The following is a 19,096-nucleotide window of genomic DNA, read 5'->3' on the forward strand; positions in this document are numbered from 1 at the left end:
GATATCAAATGTGTGAGATTTTTGCACAGCCTAGCCACATAGAGGGGCCCAAAAGTAAAGTCACACCTTTGAGCTTTCAAGGACCATAAATTACGCATCAATTGAGTATCTAATTGCCTGAATACCTATCACATTTTTGAAGGCCCTGGAGCACCAAGACAATGGAAACACCCACAAAATGACCACATATTGGAAAGCAAACACGCCAATGTATTTTCTATGAGGCACAATGAACAAGTCTTTGGAACATGACAATTTTTCCCACAAGTTTTTGGAAAATGTGGAAAGAAAATAAAAACTTTTTTTTTACACAAAGTTGTCAATTTATAAGATATTTCTAACATACAACATGGACATACTAAAAAATACACCCCAAAATACATTCAGTTACTCCTGCTGAGTATGGCGATACCACATGTATGAGACTTTTTTCATAGCCTAACCATATAGAGAGGCCCAACATCCAAGGAGCACCTTCAGGTGTTCTAGGGGCATAAATTACACATCCAATTTCCTGACTATCTATCACATTTTTGAGGCCCTGGAGCACCCAGAGGCCACGCTTTTTGCCACAAGCTTTTGGAAAATGTGGAAAGAAAATGATTTTTTTTAACACAAATTTGTAAATTTCTACGATATTTCTATTCTACAGCTTATCCAAACTTAGAATTACACCTCAAAAAAAATTCTGCTACTCCTCTCAAATATAGGGATACCACATGTGGTATGGGCCCTAATGCTTTGTGGTGACATGGGCGGACATGACACCCCACTACTAGTACTTGGCCTATCATCTAGGTGTACTGCACTGCTGGTATTGGACATTTCACCAGCATGTACAGCACTGCTGGTGGTTGTCTGCTTCTCTTCACATCACCTGAATGTCTTTGTTGGGAAGCCTTCCTCCTCTGCATCAGTTACTGACCCACTGGCACCCACAGATATTGATGTTGCACTACATCTAGGCATACTACACTATTGTAGACGATGTTGGTGCTCTGTGACACCGACAGATGTTAATGGTCCACGTGGACACCAACAGAAGTTTATGGTCCACTGGGACAGCAACAGATGTTGATGGTCCACTAGGGATACCAACAGATGTTGATGGTCCACTGGGGCGCTGACAGATGTTGATGGCCCACTGGGACACTATTGCAGATGTTGTTGTGCAGTGGGACACTAACAGATGTTGACGGTCCACTAGGGGCACCCACAGATGTTGATGGTCCACTAGGGATACCGACAGATGTTGCTGTCTACTGAGACACTGACAGATGAGACACTATTGCAGATTTTGTTGTGCACTGGGCGAGTATTGCAGATTTTGATGTGCACTGGCACACTGATAGATGTTGATGGAACACTGGCACTGTGTCAGATGTTTTTGTGCACTGGTACAATATGAAAGATAGTGCTTGGTGTACTGGTGACAGATGACTGCATTGTGTGGGATCTGTGTATAACTGTACAGTAAAATCAACAGTTACACAGATCCCTGATAGGCTGCACAGATCGACTCTCCTTCTCTTCACTCGCGCACTCTGTGTGAGAAAAAGGAGACGAGATACAGAGACACGTGCTTCTGTTTACATTGTGTAATGGCTGTGAGTGGACACAGCTATCACATGATCAGGAGAGCCAGTCAAAGAGCGGATCTCCTGATCTATGATCTGCTGCGACCGAGGGATACAGTCATCACAGGATCACGCGCTGCACGGCCCTGAAGCTATGCACGAGCCCAGGGAGTGGAAGAACATACGGGCATGTCCTCCCAGATCAGCGCCTGTCACACCCGGCCATTTATGTGCATTGTCCCAGGTGGGAAGCAGGTAAGTAAAACAGAAACAAGGGTTATTTTTACACTATATGGCCAAAAGAATGTGGAAGCCACTCAAGATGACGGAATTCAAGTGTTTCCAGAGAAGGGTGTTGTTAATCCCACATCAAACAAAGACAAATTTACACAATTGCATGTTTCCAACTTTGTCGTAACAGTTTGGGGAAAACCCTTTTCTGTTCCAGCATGACTGTTCCCTGTGTACAAAGCCATAAGCACCATAAGGACATGGTTTGAACTTAAGTGGCCAGCTTACTTGTGCATATAAAGCTCCCCAAACTGCACACACACAGGCTAAACACACTTGCATAGAATGCAATAGAAGATAAAAAATCTTCAGCTTATACAACCACTTTAAGGCTAGCTGTCAGAAGTAATATCTGTTTAGTTTGTTAATTACACTGAAACCCCATGTCAAAACCTGCCAGAATAAACTTCTCATCATCCAAAAGAACATATCAAACCACAGGGCTATCCTTGAAAGTAGACACTATACCCCCTGAGGTTCGTAACCAGGAGTAGCCATACTCCTTGGTGGTATGAAAACCAAATGGTAGGGGTATGGGACCGGATCTCTTAATCAATAAAAAGAAACAGAATTTTCTGAATGTTTAAACCTGAAATCAAAGTAGAGAAATGTATTTGATGTGTAAGATGTCATGCAAGTAACATTGTCAGTAATTCAACCTCAACTCCATTTTCTGATTGCACAAAAGCAGCAAAAATCTCCCTAATTAAGATATGTTTGTATAATCCTTCTAATTTTCTTTCAGCTGATTTTTTTCCCCTCTTCAATATAAAAAGTAAAATCAAGCTATTGATATCTTAGAAGTCATACTGGTAGCTAGGTGGTGATAATTTTGACAATCTGGCTGAGTATTTTCATGTTGATTAATCCAATGGGGGCCTGTAACTGTAAATAGGGATGAGCTGAACCATGTTTGAAGCATGTTTGAAACCTAGCCCGAACCCACCTATCCCGCCAGGAAGCTTCACAGCAGAAAGACAAATATAAGTGGCCATGGCATTCTCTGCCCCACAAATGCATGTATACACGCCTCCTGTATACATGCGGCTGCGGAGCAGGGAATGCCTCAGATGCTTGTGATTGGCTTTGTGTTGTGACAGCTTCCTGGCAGGATAGTTCAGGTAGGTTTGGACTACAACTGTAGAGTGGGAAAAAAACCAGCAAGAACGTGCAATTACATACAAAGTGCAGCGTGATAATATTTTAGATCAGTGTAAACAAACAAAATCATCAACGTGTACTTCACAATCTTCTAATACATTAAACATATGTGCTTACAGTCTCAAATTATGCATAAATGTTCATCCAGTCCTAAATTAAAATCATTGATAAATGACATGCATCTGAATAAAGTGCTTGAATAAAATAATCCTGTGTCTGTGTGTTAATTTAATCAATGAACACCTCAGTGGATACTGTCACTAACCAGACCACTTGCTCCCCTCCAGATATTGACCTATAAGCAAAATTGGTCAATATATAAAAACATTACATCCTTTACTGGCCTCAAAAATGGCAAAACCTTTTCAAAATACACTCAGAAGTAAAGTGCACACTAATCCTGAGCACTGGGATTAATATCCCACTTTAAAACATCATAGCTTCAACATCTCATCCACAATAGTAAAACCTGAACTTCCAGTTTTCAGATATGGTGTGATGATGTCACATAGCTCCATAACATAGTTTTTGGGTATGGCATGGCGTGAAATGTTTTATCAACATTTTTTTCCCTTGATGTAACGCCCTTTAGGTTAAGCTAGATATGTTTTTTTTGTCTTTTAGATAGAGGCTGAGTAGCAGTCTGGGAGTGAGGCAGGAGTTCACCTCTGGACAAGCTGGAAGATTCTACAAGTCAGGGCTTCTGGAGCCCTCCCACCCTTCCAGAAACTGCCAGAACTTTCTGGAAGAGGGGTGGAGGAGGGAAGGAGGCCCAGATCTACATGTTTGAGGGACCTTGGCCAATCCCCTAGCAGGAGGCTGGGTATGATGACCAGGCAACCCTCAAATATCACAGAGCCTGGAGAGCAGGGGAGAGTCAGGTGGAAGATAGATTGAGAGAAGACTGGAGTGTGGAGCCTGGGAGTGGGCCCCAGGCAGGGGAGCCTACCTACAGGCTGGTTGCTGGACAAGAGGATCTCCACTGCCCAAAGTCTCCTAGGGAGGACATCCTGAGGAGCATGGAAGGAGCCAGCCCAGTGAAAGGTCTGAAAGCAGCTTCCAACCCACCACACTGACAGGACAAGACAGTATGAGTACCCAACACCCCCTGGGCCGGATAAGGGGAGAGGGATGTCAGGTGCAATACGCAAATAGTCGTCATCTGGGACTGCTTAACTGCAAGCTCTTGGGACCCCCTTGCTCAGGAATACCCTCAGCACAGCTGGGTGAAGAGGATTCATACAGGGTCTAAGAAGGTACACCAAAAAAGGACAATGCTCTAACCCACATTTTTTTGTACATAGTTCGTCCTCATGTTCTACAGTTTTTTTTTTATCCCAAATACCCCTAGGCCCCATCCAAGTTCTTAACCCCTTAATAAAAAACAACTAAAAACCAGCTCAAGGACTGTTTTACAGTCTCTGAAAGTACAAGTGTGGAAAAATGTGTATTGCCTAGCCATGCAAAGCTTAAGGGGACCCAATCAAATCCAGCGGCCCTTTCGAGGGTAGTGCTACATTTATATAGTAACAATAAAAGCCCAGTGGTTATTAAATACCACCAAAAAGTATAAAAGCCATTGGGTACAGTGTTGCATGACCAAGAAATTGTCAGTGACACTACCAAGGCGCTGAAAACGGAAAAGTGGCCTGTAAGGTGAGGTGTGGAATGCTGTGATTGACTGTACAGCAGGTTTAAAAATTGTGTCAATTCACTACTGTTTTATCTGGAATCTTGTGGTTATCCATCTGGGGCCAATATCTATGATGTGCTGATGACTGGGAGGGATATCCTAAGAGAGCCAGTTGAAGGTCCTCCATTCATACTATAACAATGCGATGAGTGAGAAATTTACTTGTTTCATCTGCACATTGTGAAAGCGTATAAAGTTTTGGTCCACAGCAACGTATCTCTAAGGGACTGTCAATACACATATTGTGATTATTTATATCACGTATATTATTGTTAGATGTATTTTATATTGTAATTAAATAAGTATATTTCCTTTCTGGACAGCCCAAACTGGTTTATTTCTTTCCCAGAATGATGACTAAAGAGAGCACCGGAGGGTCAACACTGGGGAGATACTCAAGCTAAGGGTTGAAGAAATCATGGACCTTAGGGTTTTCTTGGTGATTGATAAGGATGGCATTTCCCATCCAGTCTGCTATCTGTAACAGATTTTTCTGTTTATTCTGATGCCTGGAAGACATCTGCTTAGATGGCGATGAGGACAGAGACAAGACATCCAAACTATCCTGCTCCCATAAATTCAACTTTGCCTTCTTGGGGAGACTGATGTAATAAAGGTCTATCTGTCTCCTCTGCTGGGCAGTTATCTCCTTACCCAATCAAGTATGCTTCTGACAAACATTAGCTGCAGAGCTGGTGATGTCATCACGTTATACAGGAAGTAAGGCTAATGTTTGTAAGATCAATACCGCTGAGTACCTGGATGTTCTTAAGGGCACAGTATTAAATGCAGTTTTTTCTGCGGTGCACCAAATGTTAATGCACAGCTTAATGTTAGTGCATTTTATAGTTTTAACAAAGAATGATTTTGTTTTAGCAGAAAACTCTATGATGTTCATTTTTATTTTTTGAGCCATTAAGTGGAAAAGGTGGGACTGTCCATATGAAAGTTATATTTGCGAGGAGGATTCCAAGATCACAATTGTGGTCCCAATCTATATCTTGAAGTGGATGGTCCCACTCCCATCTAGAAGACCTGGGAGGATTATACCCCTAAAGGGGAAGGTGGATATTGACCTATTTGTGGTGTGAAATCATAGAGCTGTAGGTGGGGAGCACTTATAAGTTACCAATGGACTTTGAAATATGTATTATCAGAGGATGGATTATATCTTTTTTTTTTTGCGCATACTCACAGGGTGTATTTTCAAAGAGGAGTGCAATATATATAGTCTAACTAGTCACATGCATTACTCATATGTGATTTTGGCCCATTCTTCCACACAGTCTTCAAATCTTAAAGGTTCTGTGGGCCTCTTATAAGACCTCTGATGTTTTGTTCTTTCCATAGATTTTCTATTAGATTCAAGTCAGGTGATTGGCAGGGCCATTCTAGCAGCTTTATTTTCTTTCTTTGAAACCAATTGAGAGTTTCCTTGGCTTTGTGTTTGGGATCATTGTCTTGCTGAAATTTCCACCCTCGTTTCATCTTCATCATCCTGGTAGATGGCAACAGATTATCAGGAATGTCTCGGTACATTTTTCCATTCATCCTTCCTTCAATGATATGAAGTTTGACAGTACTGAAAAACAGCCCCACACCCTGATGTTCCTACCTCTACACTTCACTGTTGTTATGGTGTTTTTGGAGTGATGTACAGTGCCATTTGACCTCCAAACATGGTGTGTATTATGGCATCCAAAGAGTTAAATTCTGGTCTCATCTGACCAGACTATATTCTCACAGTATTTCACAAGCTTGTCTAAATGTTGTGCAGCAAACTTTAAATGAACTTCAACATTTCTTCAGCAATGGAGTCCAGCATGGGGGGCTCACATACAGACCATGGTGGTTGAGTGCATTACCTTTTTCTTTGAAACAATTGTACCTGCTAAGCACTCCACAAGTGGTCCTTGGCTCTTGGACAACTCTTCTGATAATTCTTTTCACTCCTCTGTCAGAAATATTGCAAGGAGCACCTGGTTGTGGTTGGTTTATGGTGAAATTATGTTCTTTCCACTTCCTGATTATGGCCCCAACATAGCTCACTGGAACATTCAGAAGTTTAGAAATCCTTCTGTAACCAATGCCATCAGTATGTTATGCAACAATAACGTTGCAGAGATCTTGAGGGAGCTCTTTGCTTTTACCCATCATGAAATGTTTCTTGTGTGACAACTTGGTAATGAGACACCTTTTTATAGGCCATCAGTTGAGAATGAACCAGCTAAAATTAATTTGCACTGACAAGAGGCAGGATTGCTTTCTAATTACTGATAGATTTCAGCTGTTGTCTTGGCTTTCCATGCCTTTTTGCACCTCCCTTTCTTCATTCGTTCAGTACTTTTTCCCTGTGTCATTCCAGTTTATTATACATAGCTTAATTTCTGAACTTATTTTTTTCTCTTTTTCTTTGTATTTTTGGACTGCATGGGTTGTTACCGATGTGGTAAAATTTAATTTCAATAGCACCTTTAGAAATATATCTACCTAGAAAAATGGTGACGTGTTCAATACTTATTTCAACTGATATATATATATATATATATATAATTTTTTTTCAATGTATATTTTCTTATACTGTATTGTTAAAATTATTATTTAGAGTGTGGAATTATTTATTTCCATCACCAGTGTGATGGAAAATATATACACTTTTAACTAATTTTGGGTATTATTTGGGACATTATGTATTGTGTATAGGTCAATTATGAATACACACAAGGAGCTGTGTTGCACTTTAGTGATAATATCTGTGGATATGGAAACACATGAGTTTGTGCGGCAGCAAGAATACATTCACAATTGGAGGATTGTTGATTGCACAGAAGTTTTTCATTTACAATGCAGAAATGAAATAGGTCAGAGCAGGGACAATTTTTTTTTCTCCCCTGGGCCAGTTACCTTTTGTCCAAAAAGTGCTTTGGGTACTGCCTACATATCATGTTTAGACATAATCCTACATAGAGTGGATTTAATATTTGTTACCTATATTGAAAAGCAGAACTGGCCAAATGAGGAGTCAAATAAAGCCTAAAACTGAAGTTAAGGTATGGTTATTTTTGCATGGTCCCACTTGGACCAATGAAAGTGTGCATGTGCTATACTTATGGGATCCCTGCAGAAGCTAAAAGTCACAGTAGTACAGTCAAACACCTCTAAAAAGCAATCCACCATGGATCACTTTTCAGAGAGGCGGCAACTGCTGCCACAAATGTCAAAGAGCTCTTAGGAAAGCAGGGTAGGAAGGTGTAGGAATTATTAGAACTATTATCATCCATTTTTGCATGGATGCTTGACTCTGGCAACCCCCACTAGAAGGTATGGGCTCCATGACTCAGCTCTCCTCTCATCTATGTTCTTTCTACTGTTTGTAACCCTAAGGATGTCTCTTCTGCAGCAAAATAAACCTACCTGCCTTCTCACACTCTTCCTTAGAATGTGCAATAAGCTGTGCATGCACAATGCAAAACAGCTTGGTCAGCAGCCCACCCTCCCATTCTGCTAATTGGACAGAGAAAAAGCACTGAAGTGCCCACTGCTTTGTTCTCTGCAAGACACCACAAGAATCTAGTATAACAGATTCAGGCACCTAATACTAGCTGTATTTAAAAATACATTAATATTTATTTATTGATGAATTAAAAACTGGATTAAATGATGATCTTTTATTATCTACCTGGTGTTCATCTTGAATTCTCTGCATAGCTACACAGACATTCAACAGAATTGCTTGAAGCATTTTCATTGAAAGTCAAAACGGAGATTTACTTATTAACTTACAGGCTTCTCTGAGCTTGTCCTTGTCGTAATTCAGTCCCTCGTACTCATGCAGGCGGATTCGATTCACTCGGATACGCAGCCGATCGGGCACTGAATGTGGACTGCAAGGAAAATAAATCACAAGAGCGCCATAAGTCTTTCAGAAATATGTCAGACAAAAGATAATCTCCATGACTGGAAAATGGCGATAAGACAAATATGGCAACATCACCTTGAGGAGTTATTACAAAAAGTAATACTAATTTATGAATGGAAGTCACAGACAAAATATGACCACAATTGCAATTAGGTTTAATTTGGAGAATCAAAAAGTTTTAATAAAAGTGATAAAAAAAATTGGAAAGGAAGTACAAAACAATCAGTGTTTAGATTGATTGCTACAGAGTCGAAATCTATTTCCTCTGGTTTGTATAATTAATCCCAGTAAAACATCACCAACATCTTAAACTTTATACTACCAAACAGAAAGAAACTTTGCAGCTTTTAATGGCTGGGGGGTGGGTGGCATAGGTGGCATAGCTACAATACCACTGCAGTACATCTTGTTATTACTCTCTGTTCGCCAAAAACTAACAATGCAATTTAATTTGGTAGAATTTGAAAGTATCATGTAGACACTGCAATATGCATTGTAAGTCATTATTTTTGTTATAATATGTTTTTTTCTTACACTTATCTGTTATGCTGTATAATATTTATTTTACATGGGTATAAAGACCACGGACTACTACTGCTTGGAAACCATTCTCTTTCTTGGTCCTGAAAAAGCAGGCCTGTTCCACAAAACCTGTTGACCTTGAATCTTAAAGTGTTACTAAACCCACAACAGTAAAATCAGTCTGTATATGCAGTACAGCATGCTTGATATACTCACTGTGGAACCTATGGAGTTAATCCTCTGCATTGTGTTAAGAGGATGTTTGATCCTGACCTCTCTGATCGTCCCCTTCTTTCAGTGCCCTCCTCTTATCTCCTAATAAGACATATTGTGTGGAGACACTCTGCACATGCTCAGCTTGGTGTGTATTGCTATTTCTTGGAAGGGTGCATGTGATCAGCACAGGGCCAATCCGCACTGTCCAGACAGAGGTCAGGGACCCTGCATCCTCCTACAGCAGAAAGAAAACTCCTCCTACAAGCTTTAACATGTGCTCTGCTCTAACTGCTGATGAAAAAAGATATTTAGCAGTTTATATTTACTATAATAATTTCATTTCCATGATCTGTGTACTGTGGGAGACCAGATATACTGAATGCTGGGTCCTGGGTTTAATAACACTTTAATGTTATATGTAGTGATAGGAAAGCAATCTTACTTGCATGTTAAAGTGGTCTATATATTATAACGTAGGTGGTCAATGAAATATGTTGCCTATTGAATGTACGGAAACAGCTCTATTATGGAACATGGACATTTGTCAAAATGCATTTTACTTGCATTTATTTACTAGTAAATGTATATGATGCTGCTTATAATGTTTGGTAGTCACCAAGTTTAAATTCATACTACCATACAGAAAGAAACTTTGGCGCTTGTAATGTCAGATGGCCAGAGGGGCCAAGTTGTCCAGATTGGGCGAAGCCACATTATGTTGTGTTGTTATTCTCTGCCTCCCCAGTGATTAACAACACAATTTAATTTGGTACAATTTACTGAAATATGTGTTGTAAATCATAATTTTTGTTATAGTATGGTTTTATTTTGCTATTTCACATATTTCTATTATTTAGATAAGCATTAAGACCACTAACTGCTAGGAAACCATTCTGCATCTTGGCCGTGATGAATCGGGCCTATTCTACTAAAAGAGTTGACCTTGAACCATAATATTATAAGTAGCAAAAAGGCGACTTACTTCCATGTTAAAGTGGTTTATCTATTATGCTATTGGTGGTCAATTAAATATGCTGCCTATTGTATGTACCAAAACTTTTTCCAAACAGGGACATTTGTCCAAAGTCATTTTATCAAACTTTTGTTATTAAAAAGTTTATATGATGCTTATATATAATGTTTGGTAGTGTTTTGAGTGCTGCAAAGAAAGCCACGTTTTCTTCCTTTTTTTCCAGAAAGGGATGTCAGCATCTTAACTATAATTAACTGCTGTAACTACAGCATCCATTGTCATCAATATCTAATAAAAAAAAAGAGCAGGTACCTTGTGGAGCCTGCAGCCAGGAAGGACTTTTACTTTTAAAAAGTTTAAAACATGGTTGACAGGTACTGTTTATGCACAATACTTCCAGCACCCACCTGCGTGTCTGTCTTCACAGACCTCAAGTGCTACCTAAGAGGAATTACTTTTTATACAAACCAATTTGTCAAATGGCCTTTTAATAAGCACATTGTCAAACCATGCAGACAACATGAGAAGATAAGTGGAAGGACAGAAGGCCCTTTGTGGGGGCACCGTGATGATGAGTCTGCTATGTGGAGTAAGCAAGAAAACAAGTGAGTCACAGCAAGGAGTGGGCAGTGTGCCGGTAGTGGGGGAGCGCTAGGCACCCATCAATAATGACAAAGCAGAGTGACATACTTACACAGTGAAGGAGTCTGGGGGAGCGGAGACGCGTCGGTGGTCAGCGGTGGGCACTTTATGGATGCTGTGCAAGACAGCACAAAGCCAGCACAAACAGACAAGGGTAAAGCCAGCGGTGAGAGCGCATGAGAGAGAAAGAAAGGGAGAGAGACAGACACACAACAGTTTAACAGGGACAAAAGGAGTGTGTTACACAACTGATGAAGTGATCAGCATGCACAGTTATAGAGGACAGAGCCCAGCAGGAACAGGCATGTAGTTGTTAAGGTCTATGTTATGACTAACTGTTATTATAGGAGACTATTAGAGTGTACCTGTCTTGCTACACTTTGCAAAGGAAGTCAATTGATATGCTGGTTTAAAGCTAAACTCCAGACAGATATAAAAGATGTATATTAATGTAGCTTGTATACATGAAACCATTGTTAATATGTGTTTTTTTTTATGCCAGCAGTGTAAGCACCTAAATTTGACCTGGTATCAGCCTCTTGCAGTTCATGGTACAGCAGAGCTCAAACTGTGGGTCAGAGAAGCAGCACTAGGAGCCAATCAGCTGTACCAACAAGGGACATGCTGGGAGAGAGCAGAGTAACACAGAGATGAGGCTCATCAGTGTGTTGCTTCTTCTTTAACATGATGGGGTGGGGGGACAAGACCTAAAGGGGTTTTAAATGCAACAGATAGAAACCAGGTCTTATGTCCTGCCAGACAAAGCTGTGTAAATTTCAGGACTAGGTGAACAGAAAAACATATCCTTTGGCAGGTAAAACAGCTTCCTACACTTCATCTGTGTATTTAGCTACGTCTGGAGTTTAGCTTTAATATCCAACCTCCTGGAGAGATGCAACAGACGGTGCAAAATCCAGCTACTGAATATCTTACATAAAATAAACTATATAAAGCAAAAACCAAAATGTTATAGATCTATAATCTTCCAAAAATATTCCACCAGACAGTGAGTAAAGTATATTTTGTTTTTAAAAATTTCCCTTTGCTTTTTTCTAAGAAAATACACATATTTTGCAGAAAGTCTATAGCAGCCCTTTATATTAAAACCCACAATTGGACATCTTATTACTGAGTGACCATGGTTCTCTATCAATCTGCAGTCTCTCAGCTTAATTAAATGGGGTTCATTGACTTTTTTGGAGAAGGACAGTTGCAATAACATGTTAATTCTCCTCTATGGCTCATAAATCTTTCTGCCAAATGAAAGCAAATTAGAAAATAGAAGATCTCATTAACAGCTTCATTATATTTGCAGAATAAATTGTTAAGGAAAATTCTGCCTAAATAGAAACCCATCAAGGATTCAGATAACTGGTACCCAGATGGTGAATTTCAATGTCAAGGTACAATCCAAGTAAAAAAATGGAATCTGTGCTATTTAAGTAAACAATTCAGATGTCCATGTGAACAGTATAGGAGGACATGTAAAATGGAAAAAGCAGACTGAAATCACTGTTTTGAACATGTTATCTTACTTAGACAAACCAGTAACAGATCTAATACTGCACAGCATTAACATTGCACGATAATATAATAATGATTTACTTTAAAGTGTAACTCTGGTTTTGCTGAACATTGATATGACATACATTTCAACTTAGTGATTAGCTAAAAAAAAATTCCAACAGCTTTAGTCACAATATTTACCTGTAATAACATACTGTATGTCTTACATTGTGCATGCATTTGGATCCTAGAGAAATCTTCACTGTATGAATGCCTGTCCTCTTCCTTTCTCTGAACTAAACAGGCAACCCTGCGATGAAGATTTCTCCAGGATCCAGCTGCCTGCACAATGTGGGACATGCTTCATTACAGGTGATGTGACTAAAGATGTGGTGATTCTTTTTAGCTAAACTGCAGCTTTAAAGTGATGACAACTATCAAAGATGTTTTTTTTCTCATTTTGGAAACTGCTCTCACTTTCAGAAGCTCAATGTTTTGGCTTGGGTTCTACCAGAATAATAAAGTACCAATTTTGCCTGTGTCAAAGAATCCCCCAGTACATCTCACTAGCTTCTTTAATGCATACAGCTATGCTACACCTTCCACAATTCTACACCTCCCTTCTATGCTGTCTGAAGTCCAGCTGGTAAAAATCTAGCACTGGTCTGGCTGTGCCTACACACCATCATTCCATAGATTTGAATGGCTTCTTTCTTGTAGTATAGGTACGACCCATTCAGGTCTGTGGGACATTAGTGTGCAGATGTGAGCAACATGGAACTAGACTGCAACCAGCCGCAGCTATTGGTTTCCAACCCCCCAACTCAAGGAAGTAGGCACAGACCTCGAATTGGGGGGGTGGCACAGTCTTGTGTATCAAGGGGGCAAAAAGGGGGGCTCTGGATTTTTTTTAAAAAATAGGGAACTTGTACTTTATAGAGACCTTTATCTTTTACCTTTCTATAACTGCCAAAGTAAAAATTAGAACTTTTTTTGTTGGGTAATGACAACAGTTTGTACTCTACCTGGAATCTAAATCCATCTACACCTGCAATTCTGTATGTCCCATTCAAACTATAAGCTGTTATATAAAATACGGCAACATCAACAGCATACAGAAATGCTAACTGATTCAAAGGTTGGTCATAAAGAAATTGATAATTGAGCCAGTTCATCTGGAACCAACTGAATATTGACCAGTGTGTAGCCACCCTTTTCAACAGAATGTTGAAAAACTTTTCTAGATCAGGAGCTGCAGCCACAGATCAATGTACAGGGTGTCCCTAAAGCCTGGACACATAGGAAATATCACTATGTATATATACACTGCTCAAAAAAATTAAAGGAACACTTTTTAATCAGAGTATAGTATCAAGTCAATGAAACTCCTGGGATATTGATCAGGTCAGTTAAGTAGGAGAGGGGGTTGTTAATCAGTTTCAGCTGCTTTGGTGTTAATGAAATTAACAACAGGTGCACTAGATGGGCAACAATGAGACGACCCCCAAAACAAGAATGTATTTACACCTGGAGACCACTGACTTTTTTTCCCTACTCATCTTTTCTGACAGTTTTTCACTAGTTTTGCATTTGGCTAGGGTCAGTGTCACTACTGGTAGCATGCGGTGATGCCAGGACCCTACAGAGGTTGCACAGGAAGTCCAACTCCTCCAGGTTGGCACATCAATACGTGCCATTGCCAGAAGGTTTGCTGTGTCTCCCAGCACAGTCTCGAGAACATGAAGGGGATTCCAAGAGACAGGCAGTTACTCTAGGAGAGCTGGACAGTAGTGTGATTGCACTCACCAGAAGCGCAATATTATTGTGCATGTGTATATATTATCCTCTATGGTCATCTGGGTTCAGGCAAGGAATAGGAATCATCTGGCGCACAGACAGCATACAAGGCATAATTCCAGACCTCGCTCACGGGACCCTCTCAGTATACAGGAACAGCTCCTCAATACTTCTTCACCACCAGACAACAATAGCTCAAAAGAGGATGTTTCCACCTTAAAAGGCTCTCGTATTATGGCCTTTAGGTGGTCTGGTTACTGTTCTTGTGGAAACTGCATCATTTAGTGATGAACAGTAGTTACTGGAGGTCACATGTTTTCTGTTGCAAATGAAGCTCCAGTCTGCAGCTTTTTTCAAGCCTTGGATAGGCGTTTGGCTGCAGACTGGAGCTTCAATTTTGAAAGAAAACATGTGACCTCCAGTAACTACCGTTCATCACTTAATGATGCAGTTTCCGCAAGAAAACAGTAGCCACCTAAAGGCCATAATACGAGAGCCTTTTAAGGTGGAAACATCCTCTTTTGAGCTATTTTTGTCCGGTGGTGAAGACGTATTGAGGAGCTGTTCCTGTATACTGAGAGGGTCCTGTGAGTGAGGTCTGGAATTATGCCTTGTATGCTGTCTGTGCGCCAGATGATTCCTATTCCTTGCCTGAACCCAGATGACCACAGAGGATAATATATAAACATGTGCGATAATATTGTGCTTCTGGTGAGTGCAATCACACTACTGATCCTTATCACGGAAGTCACGTGCACAGATTTCACGGAAAAATTGGACTGTTACATGTTTTTTCCAGATTTTATTGATTATATATCATCATTTCAGTAATTATACACTGAAGTCACGATGGTTTTATAATTCACTATTTATTACGTCAACTAATGACGGTACACATGATTTATATTTTTATCACTTTAGCGCAATATAGCACTTACCCTGGATTTCTACACAAAGTGATATATTTATAATATACATATATATTTGTGTGTGCAAGAGTGTTAGGTAAATATAAAATATTGCATATTAATATGTTCTATTTTTCTTTTCATTGAGCAGTTGAAGCTTTTGGCTTCTTTTTGTGTTTATCTGTCTGCCATTTAACCCTTTTTATTAATGATGCCTAGATGCCCAGGACAAATTTGGAAGGGTCAGCAGGTGTCAGGTAACTTAAAAACTAAACTATTTTGCACGCCTAAATAATTTCATACATATATGTATATCTGAGGACACATAACGTTTTTATGCGGTACACTGTTTGAATTTTTAACTGTTTTTTAAGTGTTTGCAGTAGTGCAAGTATATTAAATAGATTGCAATGCACATGAGCACTGCAGCATGAAGGTGCCAGCATTTTTTCTGCAGGCGAATGGCTTTCAATTTTGACAATGAAGTCTACAGCCTGCATGTGATCACTGATGTAGTAATCATGTGATTGGGAACCACTCTGACTGGTCCCTGATCCTCAGGAGGGACCCCACATTTTGTTTACAGTGCTTAATACCTCAAGATGAAATATATAAATTAACCAGAGCAGTAATCTGATCCTGTGTTGCCTCTTGTCTCTTTACATAACCCTGTGATCCTCTGCAATATATACTGTAAATATAATATATATAATCATTGCATAACCATAACCAATATCCTGCTTTTTCCTAATTTATCTTTACTCAATTGGGAGAACCCACAATGTCATTCTGAAAAGCTACCAGAGAAAGCACTGTAACTCACTCATTAAGTAAGGGCATAGATGTCCTTCTCTTGCTCTTCTGCACCATGTTTGCTTGATTCCTTAGGGATATTCGGATGAGGGAGGGGGCAAGCCGGCACGGTTCTCCATCAACCTGCATGGGGATGGCCTTGTACGTCAGCAAGGTTACTTCCCTGCACTGGTGAAGCCTCTCCCCATGGCCACCTACCTGGAGAGCAGCCTGGAATGAAAGGAAAGAGCATGAGAATCAGTTTTAGGGACCTGCTGCCCTCTACTGTCTATATTTGTAAGTGCTTGTAAATGTACGCATTTCCCATTTGTTGGCTTTCAAGTCCTAGAAGGAAGAAGTGGCGAGAGAGAGAAAGTCCAAATTCTGGACCAGAAGACTATTATGCAAGTATTCCTATGATCTAATAGTTTAACTGCAGATGCTGTGTGTACATCTAAATCCTTGTGACAGACAGAGTATTTCTGCCCTATCTTTGTTATTATTTCACATGCATGATGCCAGATAGCTACAGTAGGTCTGTGCTACTGTATGTATTTGTGGTCACCTTGCTGTATTTTAGTGAAGCTGCCACACCACGATCCCTGTCAGTGAGAAGTTATATTCCAGGTTAGGCAGACAACAGTTGGAGGATACCCTGCTGATCTTGTCTTCAGGTCATTAACACAAAGACAAATGCTGCATCATCCTCAGGGCCTCTTGCAACTGGACTTTGTTGCAACATTCATCTGGAGGTATCTCTATTAATAACTATATATAACTGGGTATATGTGCACAATTTCACCTAGATTCCTATGGGGCCCCTTGCCGATAATACCTTTTTGTACACTGGATGTATGTACTATTATTATTTTCTTCTTGCAACGTATAAAAATCTTGTATTATTTCCATACTGGTGTGCGATTATATGCTTATGGTTAATGTTATATTCTGGTTGCAGTAAATCTTCTCCCAATTACTTTGTTTAGATTACTGATTAAAGTGATTCTAAAGACTTTTAAGTTTTTTTTTACTGTAATGCATTCTATGGATCAAGGTAAAAAATGTTCTGTGTCACAGACTCGCCTCCCCCCTCTCTTTACATTTGCCTGAGCCTGGTGTCAATCCATGAGAGCTGAGGCTCTCCCAATAAATTGCGAAAATATGTGAAAATCTTGTGAGCTGCTATGCTGAATACAAATGTCAAATAATATATAATAAATACAATTGTGAATTTCTCACACCATGCACATACCCATACAAAATGTGTTAAATGTCATTGAATATCAATCAAGTGCCACGCTTCACTAACAATAACAATCAACTTAATCATCTCTAAATAAGTGTCCATGCATAGATATACTTCATAGTTATTTGTCTCCACAGATGTATAAAGATAAATGCTTCTTAGTACACCTCGTACAATTTATTACTTCAAACCTATGTGTGTACACCTCCACCGGTTGTGCTCTCACCTGGTGTATATGACCAAACCTCTAAGTGAGGTCATATATAGCACGTTTCCCTTTTGTGGACTGTTGTGGGATGGTCAGGATGTCCAATAAGCCTGAGTGTCCTTCACTGTCCTAGTTATCCTCGTCCATCAGATCAATGCCAAAAGAGATGACCAAAACATAGTGCTTTATCCTTACAAAACATTATATAAAAAATATCCAGTATTCCACTCACATGTAAGAAGTATATTAACGCTTTGTACAAAGTATCTCCCAAAGAGTACTGCTATCGATATGGAACTCTCATCTGCTAATCCACAGCCAGCTATACCACTCTCTCCTTTCCTCCAATTGTCATGACGTCAAAGCCCCTCCCTTACGCATTACGCCACAGGGTCACGTGGCTTCATCAGGGGGAATGATTAGATGGCACAATCTACCTGGGCGCCATTTTGTTGTAGCTTGAGTGTAAGTTGCTATATATACTTAGTCCGCTACCTGATTTATGGACGCCGATATGAATCATATGTATGAAAATCTAATTTTAAACACAGATTTCAAACCTTTATGAGTTATGCCTTCCAGTAAGATGTAACCTGTATTACTAACATAAGTGGACCCTATTGTTTAAACTGGGCATAAAATACCTGTCTGATACCTCTCCCTTAGTGCACAGCGTGGTATCTACTATTGCACTAGCTTTACTCCATTCTAACGAAACAATGTTATTATATGCATACATCCAACAAGTTATGTACAGTGCACCAAAATGTTACATGTTAAATACATACAATATCTGAAATAACATTATTAAAAATATATAGACTTAAAAATAAAATTAAAATAGAAACCTATGCTTGTGTAGGAGAGGTGGATGTATATACCCCCACCCTGTACTCCCTTCTACTTTATAAATTATATGCAAGCAACATATCTAAATGTCACCAGCAATTTTAAAATTAAGTATTTTAATATTTTATTTTAAAATCATGTATTGCTGATGAAACAGGTCAAGTCAAATTCTTTATTTAAACCTAGAGGTGATAAACTTTTCATTTCATAAATCCACCTGGATTCTTTTTTGCTGAGTTCCCTAGTTTTGTTATCTCCCCTCCAGTGGCTGATATGTTTCTCTATACCCAAAAAACTGTAGTTGCCTAGCATCTTTATTGTGTGCTATACGAAAATGTTGTGATAGATAATGATGTTTAAAACCTCTATTTATATTATATATACCGTATTTGCCGGCGTATAAGACGACTTTTTGACCCTTGAAAATCTTCTCAAAAGTCGGGGGTCGTCTTATACGCCGGTACACATGTTAGGGGGGCTGCGGCATTAAGTACAGGGGTTTGCAGGGGCTGACGTCTCTTACCTGGATCCAGTCCCACGACGATCCGGTCCAGGAAGCGCGGCGTCTCCTTCAGTTCGGCCACTGGATGTTCGTGCGGCTGCGCGGCTCCGCCTCCTCACCGGTGATTGGCCGCCAGAACTGTAGCTCAGGAAAGGCACACAGGCGGCCAATCACCGGCGAGGGGGCGGAGCCGAGCGGCCCTGCGAAAATTGAGTGCCGGAGCAGCAGGTAAGTGCTCTGTGTAGAGGTGCTGCTGCAACCACATATGCTGGCTGCAGCAGCACCATACGAGAA

At 39.9% G+C, this 19,096-nt stretch overlaps 1 protein-coding gene across 12 annotated transcripts in view; it reads right to left on the minus strand.

Annotated features, from left to right (window-relative positions):
- DGKI (diacylglycerol kinase iota) overlaps nucleotides 1-19,096 on the minus strand; it is a 461,291-nt gene that overhangs the window by 127,285 nt on the left and 314,910 nt on the right. For 8 of the 12 annotated variants that reach the window (XM_089680692.1, XM_089680689.1, XM_089680694.1 and 5 more), the window contains 3 exons: nucleotides 16,029-16,228; nucleotides 11,047-11,109; nucleotides 8,506-8,606 (listed from right to left, as the gene is read on the minus strand). In XM_089680692.1, the coding sequence (XP_089536818.1) occupies nucleotides 8,506-8,606; nucleotides 11,047-11,109; nucleotides 16,029-16,228 (364 nt within the window). The remainder of the gene's footprint in view (nucleotides 1-8,505; nucleotides 8,607-11,046; nucleotides 11,110-16,028; nucleotides 16,229-19,096) is intronic. The other 4 variants (XM_089680693.1, XM_089680686.1, XM_089680688.1 and 1 more) reach the window with 1 other exon arrangement.

Source organism: Staurois parvus, unplaced genomic scaffold, assembly GCF_062004578.1.
Source record: "Staurois parvus isolate SC_StPar_1 unplaced genomic scaffold, SC_StPar_1.0 ptg000249l, whole genome shotgun sequence".
Classification (NCBI taxonomy): Eukaryota; Metazoa; Chordata; class Amphibia; order Anura; family Ranidae; genus Staurois; species Staurois parvus.